Source organism: Gouania willdenowi, chromosome 13 (assembly GCF_900634775.1).
Source record: "Gouania willdenowi chromosome 13, fGouWil2.1, whole genome shotgun sequence".
Taxonomy (NCBI): Eukaryota; Metazoa; Chordata; class Actinopteri; order Blenniiformes; family Gobiesocidae; genus Gouania; species Gouania willdenowi.
This window is the reverse complement of record NC_041056.1, coordinates 12,390,298-12,408,168: the sequence shown is the minus strand read 5'-3', so window position 1 is coordinate 12,408,168 and position 17,871 is coordinate 12,390,298. Positions and strand designations below refer to the sequence as shown.

General features: G+C 38.1%; 1 protein-coding gene across 1 annotated transcript in view; it reads left to right on the top strand.

Moving 5' to 3' along the window:
• The window catches only part of zbtb16b (zinc finger and BTB domain containing 16b), a 32,479-nt gene extending 18,881 nt beyond the window's left edge, over positions 1 to 13,598 (top strand). Inside the window, 4 exon segments of the mRNA XM_028464201.1 lie at positions 5,457 to 5,526; positions 5,528 to 5,621; positions 7,791 to 7,958; positions 10,408 to 13,598. Coding sequence (XP_028320002.1) covers positions 5,457 to 5,526; positions 5,528 to 5,621; positions 7,791 to 7,958; positions 10,408 to 10,637 — 562 coding nt within the window. The 3' untranslated portion in view covers positions 10,638 to 13,598.
• The last annotated feature ends 4,273 nt before the right edge of the window (positions 13,599 to 17,871 follow it).

Here is a 17,871-nt window from a genome sequence, read left to right as displayed (position 1 = left end):
GAATTGAGTGGAATCAATCAGCTTTTTAAGAGTTTTTGGGAATTTTTGTTTTGATAAAAATGAAAAAAAGGATTACCAGGAAAGATAACCCGGTGTGAAAAATGTGTTTTCTGCCACAAAATTGTCATGACATGATGTTTTCTGGACTGTGGAATTGGATTACTTAAAGGGAAACAGGGCTGGAGCTACAGAGGTTCAGTGTAGTGGGAATAAGTCTGTGTTTTACATCAAATCGTCATATTTGCCTTGTTCCAGGTTTAAGAAACAAGCACGGCATTTTATTTATTATTTCACTTTGTCTGCACATGCTGTCGAAGTCAACACTACAAGGTGGCACGGCAAATTCATTAGTATAGCACATTTTATACAGATGTTATTGAGGTATTTTTACATTCATGGACCAGTGGAAATAATCCTTTTGTCGCTCTTTGCTTTTAAATATTTTGTATTTTTTCTAAAGATGAATTTTTAAAAGAGTTTTGTGGTAAAAACCAACATTGTTGCCTTTTAAAAAAGGCAGTTCTTTGGGCAGCAAACGTTGCCAGGTTTTTAGCTTCATTATTTCATCAACAGTGAGGGGCTGCTTTTTTTTTTTCTTCTTTAGATTTTAAACACAAACACACTTTTACTTGTCTTGTTCCTGTCGTATTGAAAACAAAATCATTATTCATAAGGCATGTAGTTTTTTTTTTTTTAAATATTAAGTACCGGTACATAAGTGGTTGCTTCATGTTTGTTTGCTATGATATGTTTGTTTTAATGTGTATTTTTAATGTCAATTTTGCAGAAAACGAGACAAATAATTGGTATTTTTAAAGTATTTGGAAACATCAGGCTAACTCAGGAGATTAGTCTGCAAAAAAAGTACATTTTTTAAATCAACAACATTGTTACTGTAGTCTTTTTCCCCTCTTCATTAATGGTTTTAATCAGTGGACTGCAGACTCATAGAAGCGCTGGAGAAATCCGACAGATTTGCGATCTGCGACGATAACGATCTCTTGTTCAGTTTGCTGTGGGCTTTGCTCGCAGGTTCTCAGGGTGGGAAAACTTTTGTTTGTGGCTTGAAAAGAAACAGGCTGCGCTTATTTGTGAATGAACGGATTAGCTCCAACACTTCACCCCAACAAGGACCGTGATCCTATCTGGTTGCCATAGACACATGGTTTTTGTTTCTAAGGCAGCGTGAGAGCCTGGATGGTCTCCCAGATCAGTTGGGACTGAATAAGTGGCAGATGCGTGAAGAAGACAGACCGTGTTGAATCACATGAGTATACACATGGAATTACTCGCAGAAATGCTCCGTGTGTGTGCGTGACCTACGGCTGCTGCGGACTGACAGCGATGCTGATGCAATGCGCGAGTAAATGTTTGGATTTGAAACTGCTTTTAAGTAAATCATTATTTTTTGGCTTTCAGAGCTCCCACACATTGGAGACAATACTCTGTCAACTCTGCCGCCCTTAGTGAAATACCATTGATTACATGGTATTTACCCCACTGAGGGCCAAAGGTCAGGGGTCATCCTGTGCCTTAATGCCCAAATCCAAAGCCCATTGTCTGGTGAAGGGTGAGAAAGCAGGAGGCACTGACAGCCAACTTTAGGGCTTTACTCTCTCATAAAGAAGCTCCTCTACACTTTTTCTTTTTTTTTTTTTTACTAAAGCTTACTGGAAAACTCTACGACTGCAAATCCTTTTTGTTTGAAAAGTTAACAGAGCGCAGAGAGGCGAAATGCCACCGTGAACACGAACAAACACTTCCTCGTCTCCAAAGGTGGGGAAGGGGTTTTTTTGTTTACACTTCCAAGATATCATTTGGTATTTTTATTTTCAGCACCGGATGTGAAGAATAAAACCCAAACGACTTGCCGAGCTGATGTCACGGCGTGTGTCAACCTGAGATCAAGAGTGAGATTCCTGTGACAGAATTTTTTTTGTGTCATGTCTCTTTTCTCAAGTTTTGGGGTATTGTTAGTGACAGAGGGATCAGGGTGTACATCTGTGAGAGTTTATGGTTTACATCCACAGAGAAACGGCGCTTTTAAACTTTCAGAGCAGAGGAAGAAAACAAACTATGAAATAAACCGTGCACGCTGCGTTGAAATAAGCATTACTATATGTAATGGTTACAATGGGTGGAGAAAGTCAAATTAAAACAGTTTTGAGGTATCTACCATTCCCCACCAGAAGAATCCCCTGGTAAGGAACAGAGACATGACAGGTGGGGCACGATAAACAGGAGGACACTTTAAATGCCTTTCGTCATTGACACTAAACAAACACAAATACACAAAGGAAGTCATAATGAGAAGCCTACAATGTAGCAGAAATTAAATGAGCATTAAATTATTAGACTGTATTAGATATGCGACTAGGAACAAAATGTAACGTGGAACTAAGGTGGCAAAAATAATGATTTACTGAACAATAAACACACTTAAAGAATTAATTTAGTTGTTTGTTTTTTCTTAAATGTTTTGGCACAGATTGTTTTGTTATTTCTGTATTTTTGACGATTGCACTTTTACATTTGGTTTTTTATGCAGGCGATTAGTTTAATTGATTTAGTTATGAAATACGTTACGTGCATTATGAAATGTGATGTTACTTGTTGTTCATTATTCCTGTTTTCGTTTTCTTAAGCTCTTTGGCACAGATTGCAAACAATGTTTGTTATTTTCTGTATTTTTGCACCTACTGGACATTTACATTTGTTTTTGTATGTGGGTGATTAGTTAAATTTAGTGTTTGTATTGAAGTTTGAGAAGCACTAAGCTATGGTAATATAAGGCAGAGGTTCTCAACCTTGGGGTCACTGGGAGGGGGTCGCCAGATGCCTTAAGAAACTAAGAATATTTTTCTAGACAATTTGACAATTTTTTTGGTTTTTACCCTTTCTCTGCAACTATACCAAACTTGCCATATTTTAAACCTTGTTTCATCACTTTTTCTTGTCATATTTTTGCAGCTTTTAATGCATTTTTGCTACATTACTCTCATTTCTGCCACTTCTTCATCAAATTTCAATGCCTTTTCTGCACATTTTTTGACTTTCCAAACATTTTCAGCACTTATAAACCCTTTCCTATTTCATGCTTATTTTTTTTTTGCCAATTTAACCACATTCACCGCTTTGTCATGCCCATTATTTGCCAATTTAAACTAAATTTTTCTAATTGTTCCAGTACTGACACTTAAACCCATTTCACCACCTTTTCCACCATTTTTGCTCACTTTAAACCCATTTTATTTTTGATTAAAACAATGATTTACATCTTAAAGATGACTATGGTACTCTGGCCCAAATAATAAGAAACTTCCTGGATAACAGTAGATATTATTCAAGATAAATAAATAAAGGATTCATAGGGCCCCTCCCCTTTATTCCCACTTGTGGTCCCTGTCTCCACGTAACTGTTCTTCATTGTTATGTCTGTGTTCAACACCTTCAGGTACAGTGGGGATCCCCGGTCTCTGGAACCTTATTTTGGGGGTCGTGGGCTGAAAGGTTGAGAACCACTGATATCAGGAACCTTAAACAGAAAGCACCCCCCCTGCTGGCTGCTGTGAATACTTCACAACAAAAAACTGCTTTATTCCAGGTCATGCAGACACCTTTTTTTTTCTTTTGCCATTTCTTGTTCAATCAGTTCTCTGTTGCACACCATACGGGCATTAGATTGGTATGACTCACGCAGACAATGACGGTGCTGAGACGGTGAAAGGGTTTCCTGTACGCGTCAGCGGTTAAGTGCAGTGGGAGAATGCAGGGCCAATGGGAACGGGGGTGGGGGGGTGGTGGTTCTTTTGTCTACACCTAAAATATTGTGATCCGTGGGTGAGAAAGGCCCGTGGTCATTAGATGGAAACATAAAGACGGGGGATTGTAGGAGTTACTAAAGGAGCCTATGACTAATGGGCTTGGTCAATGAGGGCCTGAAACCTTATTGTGGGCTCTTTGTGCACGAGTCCAGCAGCTAAAGCCTTTGAACAGGTGCAGTTCATTCCAGCAGATCACCTCCCTGTGGGATTGCTAAGATCGGGGAATGTCTTTCATCGTATTTCTCTCTCTGTTAATCATTGCCATCAACTCAAAAAACGGCATCCGTCAAAAAGTCTCTATCTGTCGGAGCGGACATTGATGCGTGGATTAGCAAACCAAACAATACCTGGTGATTGTTGAATTAGCCCCTAAAAATGTGAATTTACTTGATTTGTTTCTCTTCTCTTTCTTTCTTCCTCCTCTCAACAGACATGTCTGTTAACTTGATTGAACCTAAAGCGAACGTCTGACACTCTTCCTCTTAGTATGAGTGTGCTGTATCCCTTTCCCCGCGTTAATTCCAATTTAATTGCCAGTTGCCTCAAGGCACTTCAATAACAGTAACAAATGATTTGATTTAGTGGACCTCATCAGACTGCATTTTAAATGCGACAACAGCAACCCCACTTGAATTCCAATGAAGTGCTGGCACAGTCCTCTGTTTACTAATGATCCTCCGCTGGAGATGTCTGATTGAATCTGAGTCAGGAGCAACGGGACCTGCTAGCATTGTAAATGATCTGCAGCCTGAGCAGACAGAGGAATAAGGACCTCATAATCTCACATTAAAGCCTCACTCTTTGGGACGTGCACATTGTGTCTAACGCTGCTGATTAACCCCCCTCCATACAAAACCCCCACCTCCTCCACCTCCTCCTGGTCTCGCCACACGTATGAATTTGCATCAGTGAGAATGCCAGACTAGGATTTGAGAGCTGGCACACACAGCCTTGTGGATCAAGTGATGACTGTATGACAGCCAATGGCTGTTCTTCACGTAACACAATTTTGACTTAAACTACCCCAGCCAGCGCCTCGCCACCATCTGTATTCCACTGCACACTCCGTGCAACAGGAAAGCAGCCCCAAAGAGATGCCAGGTCACACACAGGATTAAACTGGATTGTTTTCTTTTTTTTTCTGCAGTCCTGCCTTTAATGGCTTGATATCACTACTTAACATTCTGCACAGAGTGTGTAGTGTAGGCATCATTTGGGGTGGAGCCACATCAGCTGCTGTTGAGCACAGCAGAGACAGAGGACTTTACAGGGACTGGAGCTGACTCCTGATAGGGAATGAAGAGAATAACAATTACACATCTAACACACCAGGAAAAGGTGCAATTGATTGTATGATTGGCATGCTGCACATTGTGTGTGGGGGGAAAACTCTTAAAGAAAACAATGACTTTCATAGTTTTTAAATAGCACGCATAAAGACTCGCAGCTAAAAGTGCCTGCGGCTTTTAGCGGAGTTAGTTTAGGTAGAGGCACTTGCTCTTTGAAAGAAGCTTTTCCCTCTGAGGACCTCACACAAAGTTGAAGTGACCCAGTTTCCCACTTAAGGCCCTGTCTGTGTACGGGACTGAAATAACTGTGCGTCTGTGCCTTGTGTGTTCTCCAGGGACCGACCATGGCGGTGTTCTGTCTGCTGTGTGCGAAGCGCTTCCAGACACAGAAGGCCCTTCAGCAGCACATGGAGGGTCCACGCCGGCATGCACAGCTACATCTGTAGCCACTGTGATCGACCGTTCCCGAGTCACACGACGCTCAAAAGGCACTTACGTTCGCACACGGGTAAGACACGGATACGGTTTGTGATCCACGCTGTCACCTCCTGTCAGGAAATGTGTCAAAAACACGTACGAGTTAAAAAAGGAGACAAAAAAAGCTGTGTTTATTTTGGTAGATGGGTTAATAACCTCAGGTTATTAGCTTTAAGCATTTCTCATTTTGCATTGCCCCACCCACCCACACTCCACCACCACACAACCTCCCTCGCCTCTTCACTCCTCTCCTTTTGGTGATTCACCTCTCCGATGACAGAAGTGTACCGTTATGGCCGGTGCATATTTTGAGCAATTTCATCCTGTTTATATTTTGGGTTCTAAGACAGCCTTTGGGCCTGTGCAATTCACGGCTGTCAGTTCTTGTGTGGTTCATCCGAAATGATAGAGGAAATCCAAATAAATATTGAGGGAAAAGCAAATGGAAATGACTTGTCTGTGTGTTCTACCGAGGGTGAGTCTCAATGCCGCAGGAGACAGAGAGATATTTACTGAAAAGATGTCCCCCCCTTTCTTCTTTTACCTTAAATAACACTCCCAGCTGTCAGGATAGCTTGATGTCTAGACAGGAGAAATACATAATTGATGTGAAGAGACAGAAGTGAAGAGAGTTTTAGCCGTGGCAGCAGATCTTGTTTGTATGCCATTCGGCTTGGAAGTAACATTTTGTAAATGTCATCTGCTCCACAGTGGGGTGGGGGTGGTGTGTGTGGGGGGGTGGTGGTGGATTGGGGAGAATCAGCCTGTAATGAGGAGAGCAATGTATCCTCTGACTTGGCTGTTGCTGTGGACACTGAGATAATGAGGCACATAGGTCATTGGAGATGAGTCAAACCCTCAGCCTAGCACACAGATAGATTAACTACAGTATAGGAAACAGAGCATCACACGCCCAGAGGACGTTTATTAGTTATTAGCAGACGGGCCAGAAGGAATGTCCTTGTGTCGCAACATTAGCCACGTATGAAAACACATTATTGTTCTGCTCAATATGCAGGCAAGTGCAAAAAAGGGCCTGTGCCACAATTTGACCCATGAGGCCAAATAGGTGCTATAGGATAAACTCAGCCTTTAAAGGGTAAAAGCTTTATCAAACGATCATATATAATACTAGAGGTTTAGTCAGGTTATCTTTACTTTATTTTCTTCCCTATTTCTCTTAGTACTGTGTACAAGCCCATGTGTGGGTATATATCTTCCATTTTTTGATTACGCTGTTTATTTATCTACACTGCAAATTTCCCCTTTGTGGGACAATAAAGGTTATCTCATCTTATCTTATCTTATTTTATCTTAGCAGCCAGGAGGAAAATCTGCACAATAAGTATATATTGTCTACTATATACTTTAAGTATGGTTAGGAGTATTGGGATGATGACCGTTCCCACTGAAGTATACTTCTACATTTCCTAAGATGCATTTCGAACCCACAACGACAAAAACCAGAAGCACGCTGAGGCAAAACATCTCTGTTGATTCTCCACCTTTGAAAGTTCTGAAAACATTTTAAGCGAGAAAGTGACCAAGTAGAATATCAACATCTGGTCATTTGATCCATAAAACTCACAGAAACACATTCCATGCCGACATTTCAAAGATTTTCTGAGACTAGCCATTGTGCTACTGACTAAACTTCCAAACAAGAGCCCAATTTACAAAAGCGTTAAAAACTAATGGAAGACAAGAAGATGTGCTTTTATTTTGAAAAGGAGATGTTTGATTTTTAGCTTGAAGCCGGTCCCTGGACCATTTTATGTTCCACTCACAACGCATCATGGGGCTGTTGAGTATGACCAGTGTGCCCCGATATAGTATACATCCAGCTATTTCTCGCGTACTCAGTCTTTTCATACTATCTAATGTGAACACACTATATACTAATTTTTACATCAGACTTAGTATGAGTAATATGTTAGTATGCCATTTTGAACACAGCCATGAACTTCAGCCACTAGTTTGTCGAGTCACAGATTTTGTCACAACACCTTTCCTCGTCTCTCACATCTCGTACAAACGAGCCCTTTTTTCCTCCTCCTGGCTGCTCTGAAAGAACTTTTATTGACTATAACCGTATTAAACTCATATTATATGATCTTTTGATAGCGCTTACAATTAAAACTCACTCCAGGTACTTTACTGTGTCTCCTGGTTACCGTTGGTGACGTGGTTCTGCTTACAGGCGACCATCCTTTTGAGTGTGAATTCTGCGGGAGCTGCTTTCGAGACGACGGCACGCTGAGGGGCCATAAACGCATCCACACTGGAGAGAAACCCTACGAGTGTAACGGCTGTGGGAAGAGGTTCAGCCTCAAGCACCAGCTGGAGACACATTACCGGGTACACACAGGTGAGAGCAGCGTTTCTAGGGAACTGCTACAGCTCAAACGTGTGTTTTAATCATAATGTTGTGCCATTTAGAATAAAAGCACATAATATGTGTGAGGGAAAAAACATATGTAAAATTAGGTTGAGTGTAAACTCATTTGATCAGATGTTGTTCATGTGTAGACGTAATAGAGAAGAAATAGAGAGACAAGAAAAATTCTTATGTATAAAATATTAAAAAACATGGCCATTCAAAGCACTTTTTTTCATACCAGGCTTTGCTTTTAATATTCAAACTATTGCAGTATGGCTAAAAAATATAAGACTAAAGAATAAAATCAAAGGAACACAAACAACGTGTCCAGTCAGGAAGCAACACTGATTGTAAATCATTTTCACCTGCTGGTCACAGACAACAGGTGGAAATGAGAGGAAATTAGCAGGACGTCCCCTATAAAGGAATGGTTCCACAGGTAGTTTCTCTGTTTGCCAGTACCTTCACCACTACAGGAAGCATGAGAAGGCGTCCACAGCCCAGTTAATACACAGTCTATACTGTATTTCACTTTTTCTGTGACACTGATGCTGAACTTTATCAGTTGAAAATTCAGACAAATTACAATAAAAGTGATGTTTGTGTGATTAATGTTTCTTTTATTGGCCCAGCAAAGCAAAAACAACATTATGTAGCATATTTCAGCAACAAGGCATTCAAAGTGATTCATGTAAGGCTTTGAGATGACACAGGGCTCAAGTTACAAAAAAAATGCATATATCATAAAAAAAGCACATTTAATATCTAAAGGAAGTGACATAAATAGACCCTGCATTACTGTGTTCAGTTATACAGGATTAACAGGGGTAATTCATTTGTGAACGTAGTGGATATTGTTTTATTTCCAGAAGTTTTTGGTATTAAAATGCTATTAATCAGTTTTACCACCAACATGTGGTTCTGCACAGGTGCTATAGTTGTTTTGGGACGTTAGACAAATTATTTGATTATTTTAGAGAGACTTTAACGTGTAGGGTCTCTGACTGCAGGTGGTGACCCCCGCTCAATTAAACCATAGTTCTGAAATGCATTGAACGCAGCTTGAGGACAGCGACATAGGGCTGTGTTCCAAATGACACACTTTGTACTATGCATTACACACTCAATGAGTACATATTTGTATTACAAAGTTTATATTTGGATAGTGCTTTGAGATGACTTTTGTTGTAGCTAGCGCTATATAAATAAAGTTGAATTTAACTTTATTGAATATTGTCTACTATATACTGTACTATTAGTATGATGAGGATGATGACCATTCGCACTGAAGTATAATTCCAAATTTCCCAAGATACATTTCAAACCTACAACAAAAACCTAAAGCACACTGAGGCTAAATATCTCTGTTAATTTAATATCTCTGTTAATTTCAACATGTGGTTATTTGATCCATAAAACTCACATATACACATTTCATTCTGACATTTTAGAGATTTTCGGAGTCCTGCCATTATGCTACTGACAAAACTCGGTCAACAAGAGCCCTATTTTCAAAGGCGTTAAAAAACTAATGGAAAACAAAAGGAGATGCTTTTGTTTTGAAAAGGGGATGTTTGATTTTTAGCTTGAAGCCAGTCCCAGGGCAATTTCTGTTCCACTCACAGTGCATCAGGGGGCGGCTGAGTATGACTAGTGTGTCCACCGTGCAAACTTCTGATGCATGACAATGCAAAGCCTCATGATGAAGGCTTTGATGCTACGGACTGATCTGCCTGTTCCTCAGACCTGAACCCAATCCAGCACACGTTTGACATCATGTCCCGTTTCATCCACCAGCGCCACGTCCAATCACAGACTGAATGATGCTTTTATCCAGGTCTCTGAGGAGAATCCTCAGGAGAACATTTATCTCCTCATTAGGCGCACATCAGGTGTTGTAGAGAGTGCATACAGACACGTAGAGAACACACACACACACTACTGAGCCTCATTCTGATTGTCCTGAGGAAATTCCACAGATATTAGGTCAGTCTGTAATCTGATTTTTCCATTTTTATTTTGAGAATGACTTTTTTTATGACCATCACCAGCCCTCCCTAATGAAGGGTGAGATACAGTTTGATAAAGGGAGAACATAAAAAGAGAGAGCAGTTACACCTTGGTGAGGGGGGAACACACCAGGGAAGAGAGATTCAGGGTAGGACAATGGAAGAGGTGGAGAAGAGTCAATATATTTCACTGAGATTGAATATGATTCTGAATACAGGCCTCCATAGAGCAATCATTTTGATTTCCATTGATCATTCTTACGTAATTTTGTTCTCAATACATTTCATTATGTAATGAATTAAGATTTTCAATTGAGATCTAGGATTTTTTTTTAGCAGTTCAGCTGTTAAAGTCTAACCCTTTTATCTGAAACACACTGAGCTCCAGATGTGTATCACTGATACCACATTGGTAACTTTTTCTTTAGGTGAGAAGCCATTTGAGTGCAAGCTGTGTCACCAACGATCCAGAGACTACTCGGCCATGATCAAGCACCTGCGCACCCACAACGGGGCGTCCCCCTACCAGTGCACCATCTGCCAGGACTTCTGCCCCAGCCTGGCCGCCATGCAGAAGCACATGAAGGGCCACAAGCCCGAGGACGTGCCTGCGGACTGGAGGATAGAAAAGACTTACCTGTACGTCTGCTACGTCTGAGCGGGACTTGGACGCGGTGCGCAAACACTGTCTCACGCACAAATGTACTCGCAGCAAGTAACTCTTTTGTTGTGAAAGTGGTCATTACTATCACGCTGAACTTTAAGCAGAAGTGTTTGTGAATAATTGTCTGTATACTGAAAAGTGCAAACTGCTGAAATGGAGTCAGCAAAGTGAGAGAAATACGTACAAAGTGAAAAGTGTATCTGCATTAAAACTGCCACTAATTAAAGCTCAAAGGAGGAGAAAATTCCAACAGACAAAATTCCAATTCCATATCAGAAAAATGACCCAGTGTTAATTATTTTCTATTTTCCAACGGCGTATTAGGACTTCATTAAAATAAAAAGAAATCTGAGTACTACATGATTAAAGTCGTAATATTTTGAGATTAACGTAATAATGTTGCGAGAATAGTCGTTATTTATGAGAATACAGCCGTATCTTTACAAACTGGTAAACTAACGATTCCCTGTTGAAGTGAACGCAACTAACACCTTATCAACCACTTCCAGCCACTTCCTCCTCCATTAAAGAGGCTATTTACTCCAAATCACCATCAATGTGGTTCTTTCGTTGGGAACAAACGCAAACGTCTCCAAAATTGCTTTAAAGTCCTTAAACTGATAACAGTGTGGTTATGATGGGCAAAAAGACTCAGTATTTCACCATGTTTGTAACCTAAAGAGAGGTATAAGCTCACTAAATGCTCCACATTCTCCATTACGACTTTATTCTCGAAATATTGCGACTTTAATCCTGAAATATTACGACTTTTATCTTAAATTATGACTTTAATCTCCTAAATTTACAACAGTTTTCTCAAAATATTACGATTTTAATCTCATAGTGCCCAGATTGTCATTTTATTTTAACGTAGCCCTAATACGCCATCATACTATTTATCAAATGCCTAACCAAAACATTGATCATGATAACCCCAAATTGTAAGAAATGTTTCTATTTTCTATTCATAAATCAGACTGGGATTTTGACTCTTTGTACATTGGGATTTTCTCCTGTCACTGCCACAAATAACAGTTCTTTGCACAAATGTGATGATTTCGGGAGAAAAAGCAAACAAAGAAATCCTGTTTTGAGAAAAAAAGACTAATTCATGATATTTCTAATTATATGTCTTAAAGACACATAAAAAGATCCTCTCTTCCCAAACATCGTTGTTAACTGTACTGCTACATTAGCTGTGATTGGCCTCAGAATGACCTGAGTGTGAACAGGACACTGAACGCTACGACTTCCAGGCGACCCGACTCCTCATCCCTGAAAATAATCCCTCAGAGGTTTAATTTAGCTGAACTTTGCATTTACATTTTCTTTTCAGTGACACCTTTGTTCCTGATTTTTTTTTTTTTCCTTCTCCTGCGTTTGATTTTCTTATATTTTTGAATTTGTTTACTTCCTGCATGTTTTACTTGAACAGCTGCCACGTTTTGACCTCATATGCTTGATCTCTTTTAATTGTGTTATTTTTCATGCTTTGAGTGTTCATTTTGTTTCTCGAGGTGACAGGCTTACAATTTAATTTAGTGTCTTGTGATGTGTTTTTTTTTTTTTTTTTTTTCCTTTTTTGCTATTTATATGTTGTTACCAAATATGTGCTGACTTCCCATCACAAGGACTGCGTCTCCTGGGATGATTTTCTAGTAGTAGAGCGAGCTCTACCTCCCTTTCTACTTTTACAGCATCTTTAAAAAAAAAAAAAAAAAAAAAATCCACCTAAAATCTGACATACGTCGGTAGCTTTCATTTTTCAAACACACACTTGAGAATTTAAATGGTGTACAATGGCGTACAACGACGTGTAAAAAAATAAAAGAAAAAGAAGACACAACAAGCCCCATGCGATGGCTTTTAGGTGTAGTTTTTTAATCACTGACTATATATAGATGTCCTATAAAAACCAGAGTCAAAACTTTCTAGAAGAAAAATTAAAGAAAACATTGAATTGTGTTTTTTTCTTTATATATATATCATATATATATACATGAAGAGAAGCTCTTGACCGTTACTTTGAGCAGGTTGTTGTCAGTCGTAGTGTAGCTGTAATGTACGAGCTGTTATTCCTCTATGTGAGCCTAACACGGGCCTGATAGATCGAGACATGTTGTATTTTTGTATTACGGTAATTTGCTATATGTTTACATTTGAGAAACATCTTGACGTGTGTGTGTGTGTGTGTGTGCGTGTGTGTGTTTTATAAAGTCTCTGATTTGATTAAGATCCCTCCCTCGTGCCTCTTTTATAATGTAGAACATTGATGTCCTTGAGTACATGAGTCTGTGCTGTTTGTATAGTTGTTTCCTGGGTGTTTGTTTATTGTCTCTCAGTTAAAGCTAGACTGCCATGTAGATTCACTTTTGTCTGAACAATTGCAACTGGAAGCAACATACTGTGATCGTGGCTAACGTTCTGATGCAATTTACAAGCAATTTTAGTGTTTAAAAAAAAAAAAAAAAAAAAGGAAAGAAAAGAAAAACAAACCTTGCTTGTCTTGAATTGTTCCCTTCGAAATGATAATGAAGTGAGACCTTTGGATGAAAAGCTGTGTGTTAGAGCAGATCGTGGCATCTGCAGGCATTACTAATGCCTTCTTAAGTAGCCAATAAACGCCCAGTGCCATAAAAAAAAAACTACACATTCACTGTACGCGCTCGACATGAAACATGCACTATAAAAGGATTTCCTCGGTGGACCAAAAGAAATAGAGCACTTTCTTTTTTTTGTTTGTTTGTTTGTTTGTTGTTTTTTCTTTGATCTTTCTATGTTGTTGTGATAATGCAGCTGTCTTTTATTTGATGTGACCTACACGGATGTGATTAGCATTGTTTAGATTTACGTCAATGTCTGTCTACCTCAGGACCAGATCAAAGCTCGACCTGGTGTCCAATCAGGGTTGTTCTTCTTGCCATGTGTGCAGTAAAAAAACAAAAAAAAAAAAAACAAAAAAAAAAAAGGAGAAAAAAAAAGAAATAAAAATCCCTCTTCATTACAAGCTTTGTAACACTGTGCGTGAAAGTGTTTTCTCAGTGTGGATTCAGGCACAACTCTGTATGCGTCAGTGTTCAGTGGCATGGTTTGAAAAAAAAAAAAAAAAAAAAAGAATAAAACAATCTACTATTTTATGCACCATGTTTCTTTTGTCTTTTCTTTTCTGCAGGCTGCGTTCAGCACAGAACTGTTTGCCTATAAGAGCTGGAATTGTTTTGTCAAAGTTCACACAAACACACAAAAAAACGAAGAAAGTGGAAGCTTTTGTAACATTTTTTGTTTTTTAAAAGAAAAGTGTCTGAATATTAATGTGTTTAACTAATACCATCATAATTAACCTAATTCGTGAGATTACTGTATTGAAGACCTGCTGATGAGCAGTAAAGCAGTGGTTCCCCACCTTTTTTGGATCGTGACCCCATTTTGAGATCACAAATTTCTGACTTTATTTTTCTAGAATTAGTTTTTGATCAGATTTGTTATACTGTGTATAATGTTATGGTTTCATTTATTCAGACAACTTTTTTTCAACAAGTTTACTTTGATATCCTGACTTGTTTCAACTGTCAACTGCCAGTCTTCCTCAGAGGTGCCTGCTGATCGCTTTGATGTAATTGTACACAGTGTCGTCCATGACTTCTGCGTAATAATTCCAGAAAATTAAGACAAAATAAAGAAATTAATACATATCGACCAGGCTTACAGTGTATATAATTTAGAGTAATATTTTTATACTGTATTTTATTTATTATTTTTCTTCCTTTTTTCTTTCTTTATTCATACTGCGTTTTTGTTTTAACCAGATTTATTTGAGAAAAGTGAAAGTACACAATACAATATAAATTTTTTTTTTTTTTTTTTTAAGATATTTTAATGAGTATTTTTTATTTTTTCAATTACTAGACATTTCATGAGACCCCATTGTCAACCTTCAGGTTGCGACCCGAAGTTGAAAAACACTGCACTGTAAAAGCTCTGTATAAAATGACACATACCGATCCAATCAATTACATACATACAGTACATACAGAGCCATCCAAAATCAATAAAGTACTTTTTAACCTTATAACTCCTCAGTCAGAGACGTTGTTGGACACTGACTGGTGTTAGCTCACATGTTTTAGCCAAAGAATGGTCATTTGAACTTGAATCGTCCTTGAATATAAAATAAGTCAATATCAATATTAATCATTATCATTAGCACTTTTAATCATCACGTTTTCATTTGTATGTCTTCCGTTTTTTGGGGGGTTGTATATGTCAGACTCACCAATATGAATAAAGATAAATAACGATCTGTGTTTTGATTGTCTTGTTTAAAAAGGAACTAGATTTTTTTTTTTAAGGGTATATTGGTTTTTACTTTCATTGTTTGCATTGGTTATGGTATTTCATTGAGTGAATTGCACATATGGGCTCGTCAGTTACCTTCTTCCTCCTACGCTCACTTCATTAGCATTAGCATTAGCATTCTCTCTGTGCTCTGTGTGAGTCTCCCCTGATCGCTCATTATCAGACAAAAATGTCATTTTTCAGATTTAAGATATTTTCTCACATTTAACTATGGTTTTGACTATTTTTTAGTTTTTCTGAATAGATTAAAATGTTATTATTAGTCAGTATTGACATTTCATGAAGTTGACCTTTAAATCTCTGTATGTAAGGCTTTATTAAGGCCTAATATTTTATCATCACAGTGCTCTGAGTGCTGCCACATCTCTGTCCAATGTTCTTTCAGTGTTTAAATGTTCACATGGGGTCATCTCGGGCTTCCCACACACAGCTGGACTCTGGTACCCTCTGTTGGGGGTGTGCCACAGCCGCAGCCACATCTGGGTGAACCTCATCCCAGATGCAAAAGTAGAAGTAAGGGAATCATGTCCGCCACATCTCTCTGTTTATCCTGAGGAAAGTCAGAGTTCCTCCACCATTAACTCTACATATTTAGAGGATTTGTTTTGTGTCTGCGTGATTGTGTTGGAATTAAAATGGCTACTTTGTCAGTGATTTTTTTCTTCTTCCTGTTTCTTCTTCTTCTGTTGCTCTTCTTCTGTTTCTTATTCTTCTTGCTTCTTTTCTGTTCTAATTCTTCTGTTTCTTATTCTTCTGTTGCTTCTTCTTCTTCTTCGTTTCTTCTTCTTCTGTTTCTTCTTCTTCTTCTTCTTCTTCTGTTTTTCTTCTTCTTCTGTTTCTAATTCTTCTTCTGTTTCTTCTTCTTCTGTTTCTAATTCTTCTTCTGTTGCTTCTTCTGTTTCTTCTTCTGTTTCTTCTTTAACTGTTTCTTCTTGGCATGAAGCATCTTTTGACTCGACCGTGAGTGGTTTGTAGTGTAATCTAATGTTGAGCTACATTATTTCACCAAAGATGACCAAAAATCAAGCCTGTAACCTTTTCTCTTGATGAAAATCACACATTTAAAATCCATGCATCTCACTGAAGCTTTGATTGGCCAAACAGTTGTTTTTTTTTTATTGATCAGATGTAAGGTTTAACATGAAAAGCTTGCACCTAATGTGTATTATACCCCTTGCTGTTACTACATTTGTGCTGTACCCTTAGTTCAGGGTCTGCAACTGTGGTCTGGAGCTCTGTGGCTCTTTGACTCTTTTGCAATGGCTCCATATAGCTTTAACAAATATATTGAAATAAAGAGTTGTTATTTTCTTACAGAGGCTATTACTGACTAATGATAAATAAAATCAAGATATCACAATTTGTAACCTAAAGTAAATCACGTTGAGCAATGACTCAGCACTTTCCTACTTCACCTCCTCCAACATCTACAGACCATGACTTTCCTGCACCTGTGGCTAATCTTTTAAATCCCTGGTAAGATAATTAAACTAACAAAAACACTATTCTGGAAGAAAATAAAGACTTTAACTGTGTGGGGACAGATTCATTTAACCACCAATGTGCTGGTTAAATAAAAATGCTTGATATGTGACAATAGCTGAGCAATTAGCATGCGTTGATCACATGATCATGTGTCATCAAATTCAAGTTACTTTTTGTTGCCTTTCAGATATATTAACCAAAAAAAATGTTCTTTATATAACATTGTGTTCATGTAAACTGAGATGCGTAAAAATGTGAAGATGCAAGATACTGTTTTTTTTTTTATGTTAATTTATTTTATTTTAAACTGTTTTTAAGTTGCAATTTACATGATCAATATAAATCAAATCATATTAAATCAAACACTATTCAATATCATTTTAACTGTATAAAATTTAATTCACTGTATTGTCTTCATTGAGAAGGAAATCTTTTTTTTTTTTAGAATTCAAGCAGTTAAATTTGGTTTTTCCAAAATAGCTGTTGAAAACATACACACATATATAATATTTTTTTTCCTCGCAACATGCATTTTACAGTATGCTTGTCAAAAGAAAAGGTTCTTTTAAATTAAAAGACAAGTCCAACATGAGAGACATTAAGTATTTGTTCATTTTTGACCAGTTGTCCACGACTCACCCAGTACAGGTCTGCGACCCACTTTTGGGTCCCGACCCACCAGTTGGGAGTAGCTGCTCTACATAACATCACACACAAAATATTTAACTTATATTGCTATTTTCACAGAATACATTCAATATATATTCTAATTTTAATCATTTGGTTCCTCTGGGTTTGCAGGATTCTGAAGCCAATCCTTCTAATCCAATCAGAGGACAGACTGACTATAACATGGAACTAATAAAATCCATCACTAGGTGGCGCTGTAAATCAACATTTATTTATTCTTTTCTACAACGTATGCATTCTAGACATTGTATGTTTCTACGACAACAGGATCTATAGGTTGGTAAATGGTTTTGCTGGAAAATAATTTATTTTGTTTAAAAATCAGTGAGAAAACAGAAATGAAAATGAATTCAGATGCAATGTTCTTCAAACTGTTTGTCACATGATGTCACACATACTTTTTGTAAGATATGATCTAGTTTTTAGTTTCTTTTTTCAATCAGGCGTCAACGAGACGCAGTTAGAGTTAAGTTCGAGGTCTGGTGACTGAAAATCTTATATTCATCACACAGTGGTTTAAGATGATGGTTTATGTACACATTTTAGGAATGTACATAAATAACCCAAAACAACTAAAGTTTAAGTTCAAATTGTTATTAAATCAAATATAGAAATCTGATGAGTTTCCTGACAGCACGTGTCAAACTCAAGGCCTGGGGGCCAAATTCTGCCCTTTAGAGCATCCAATTGGGCCCGT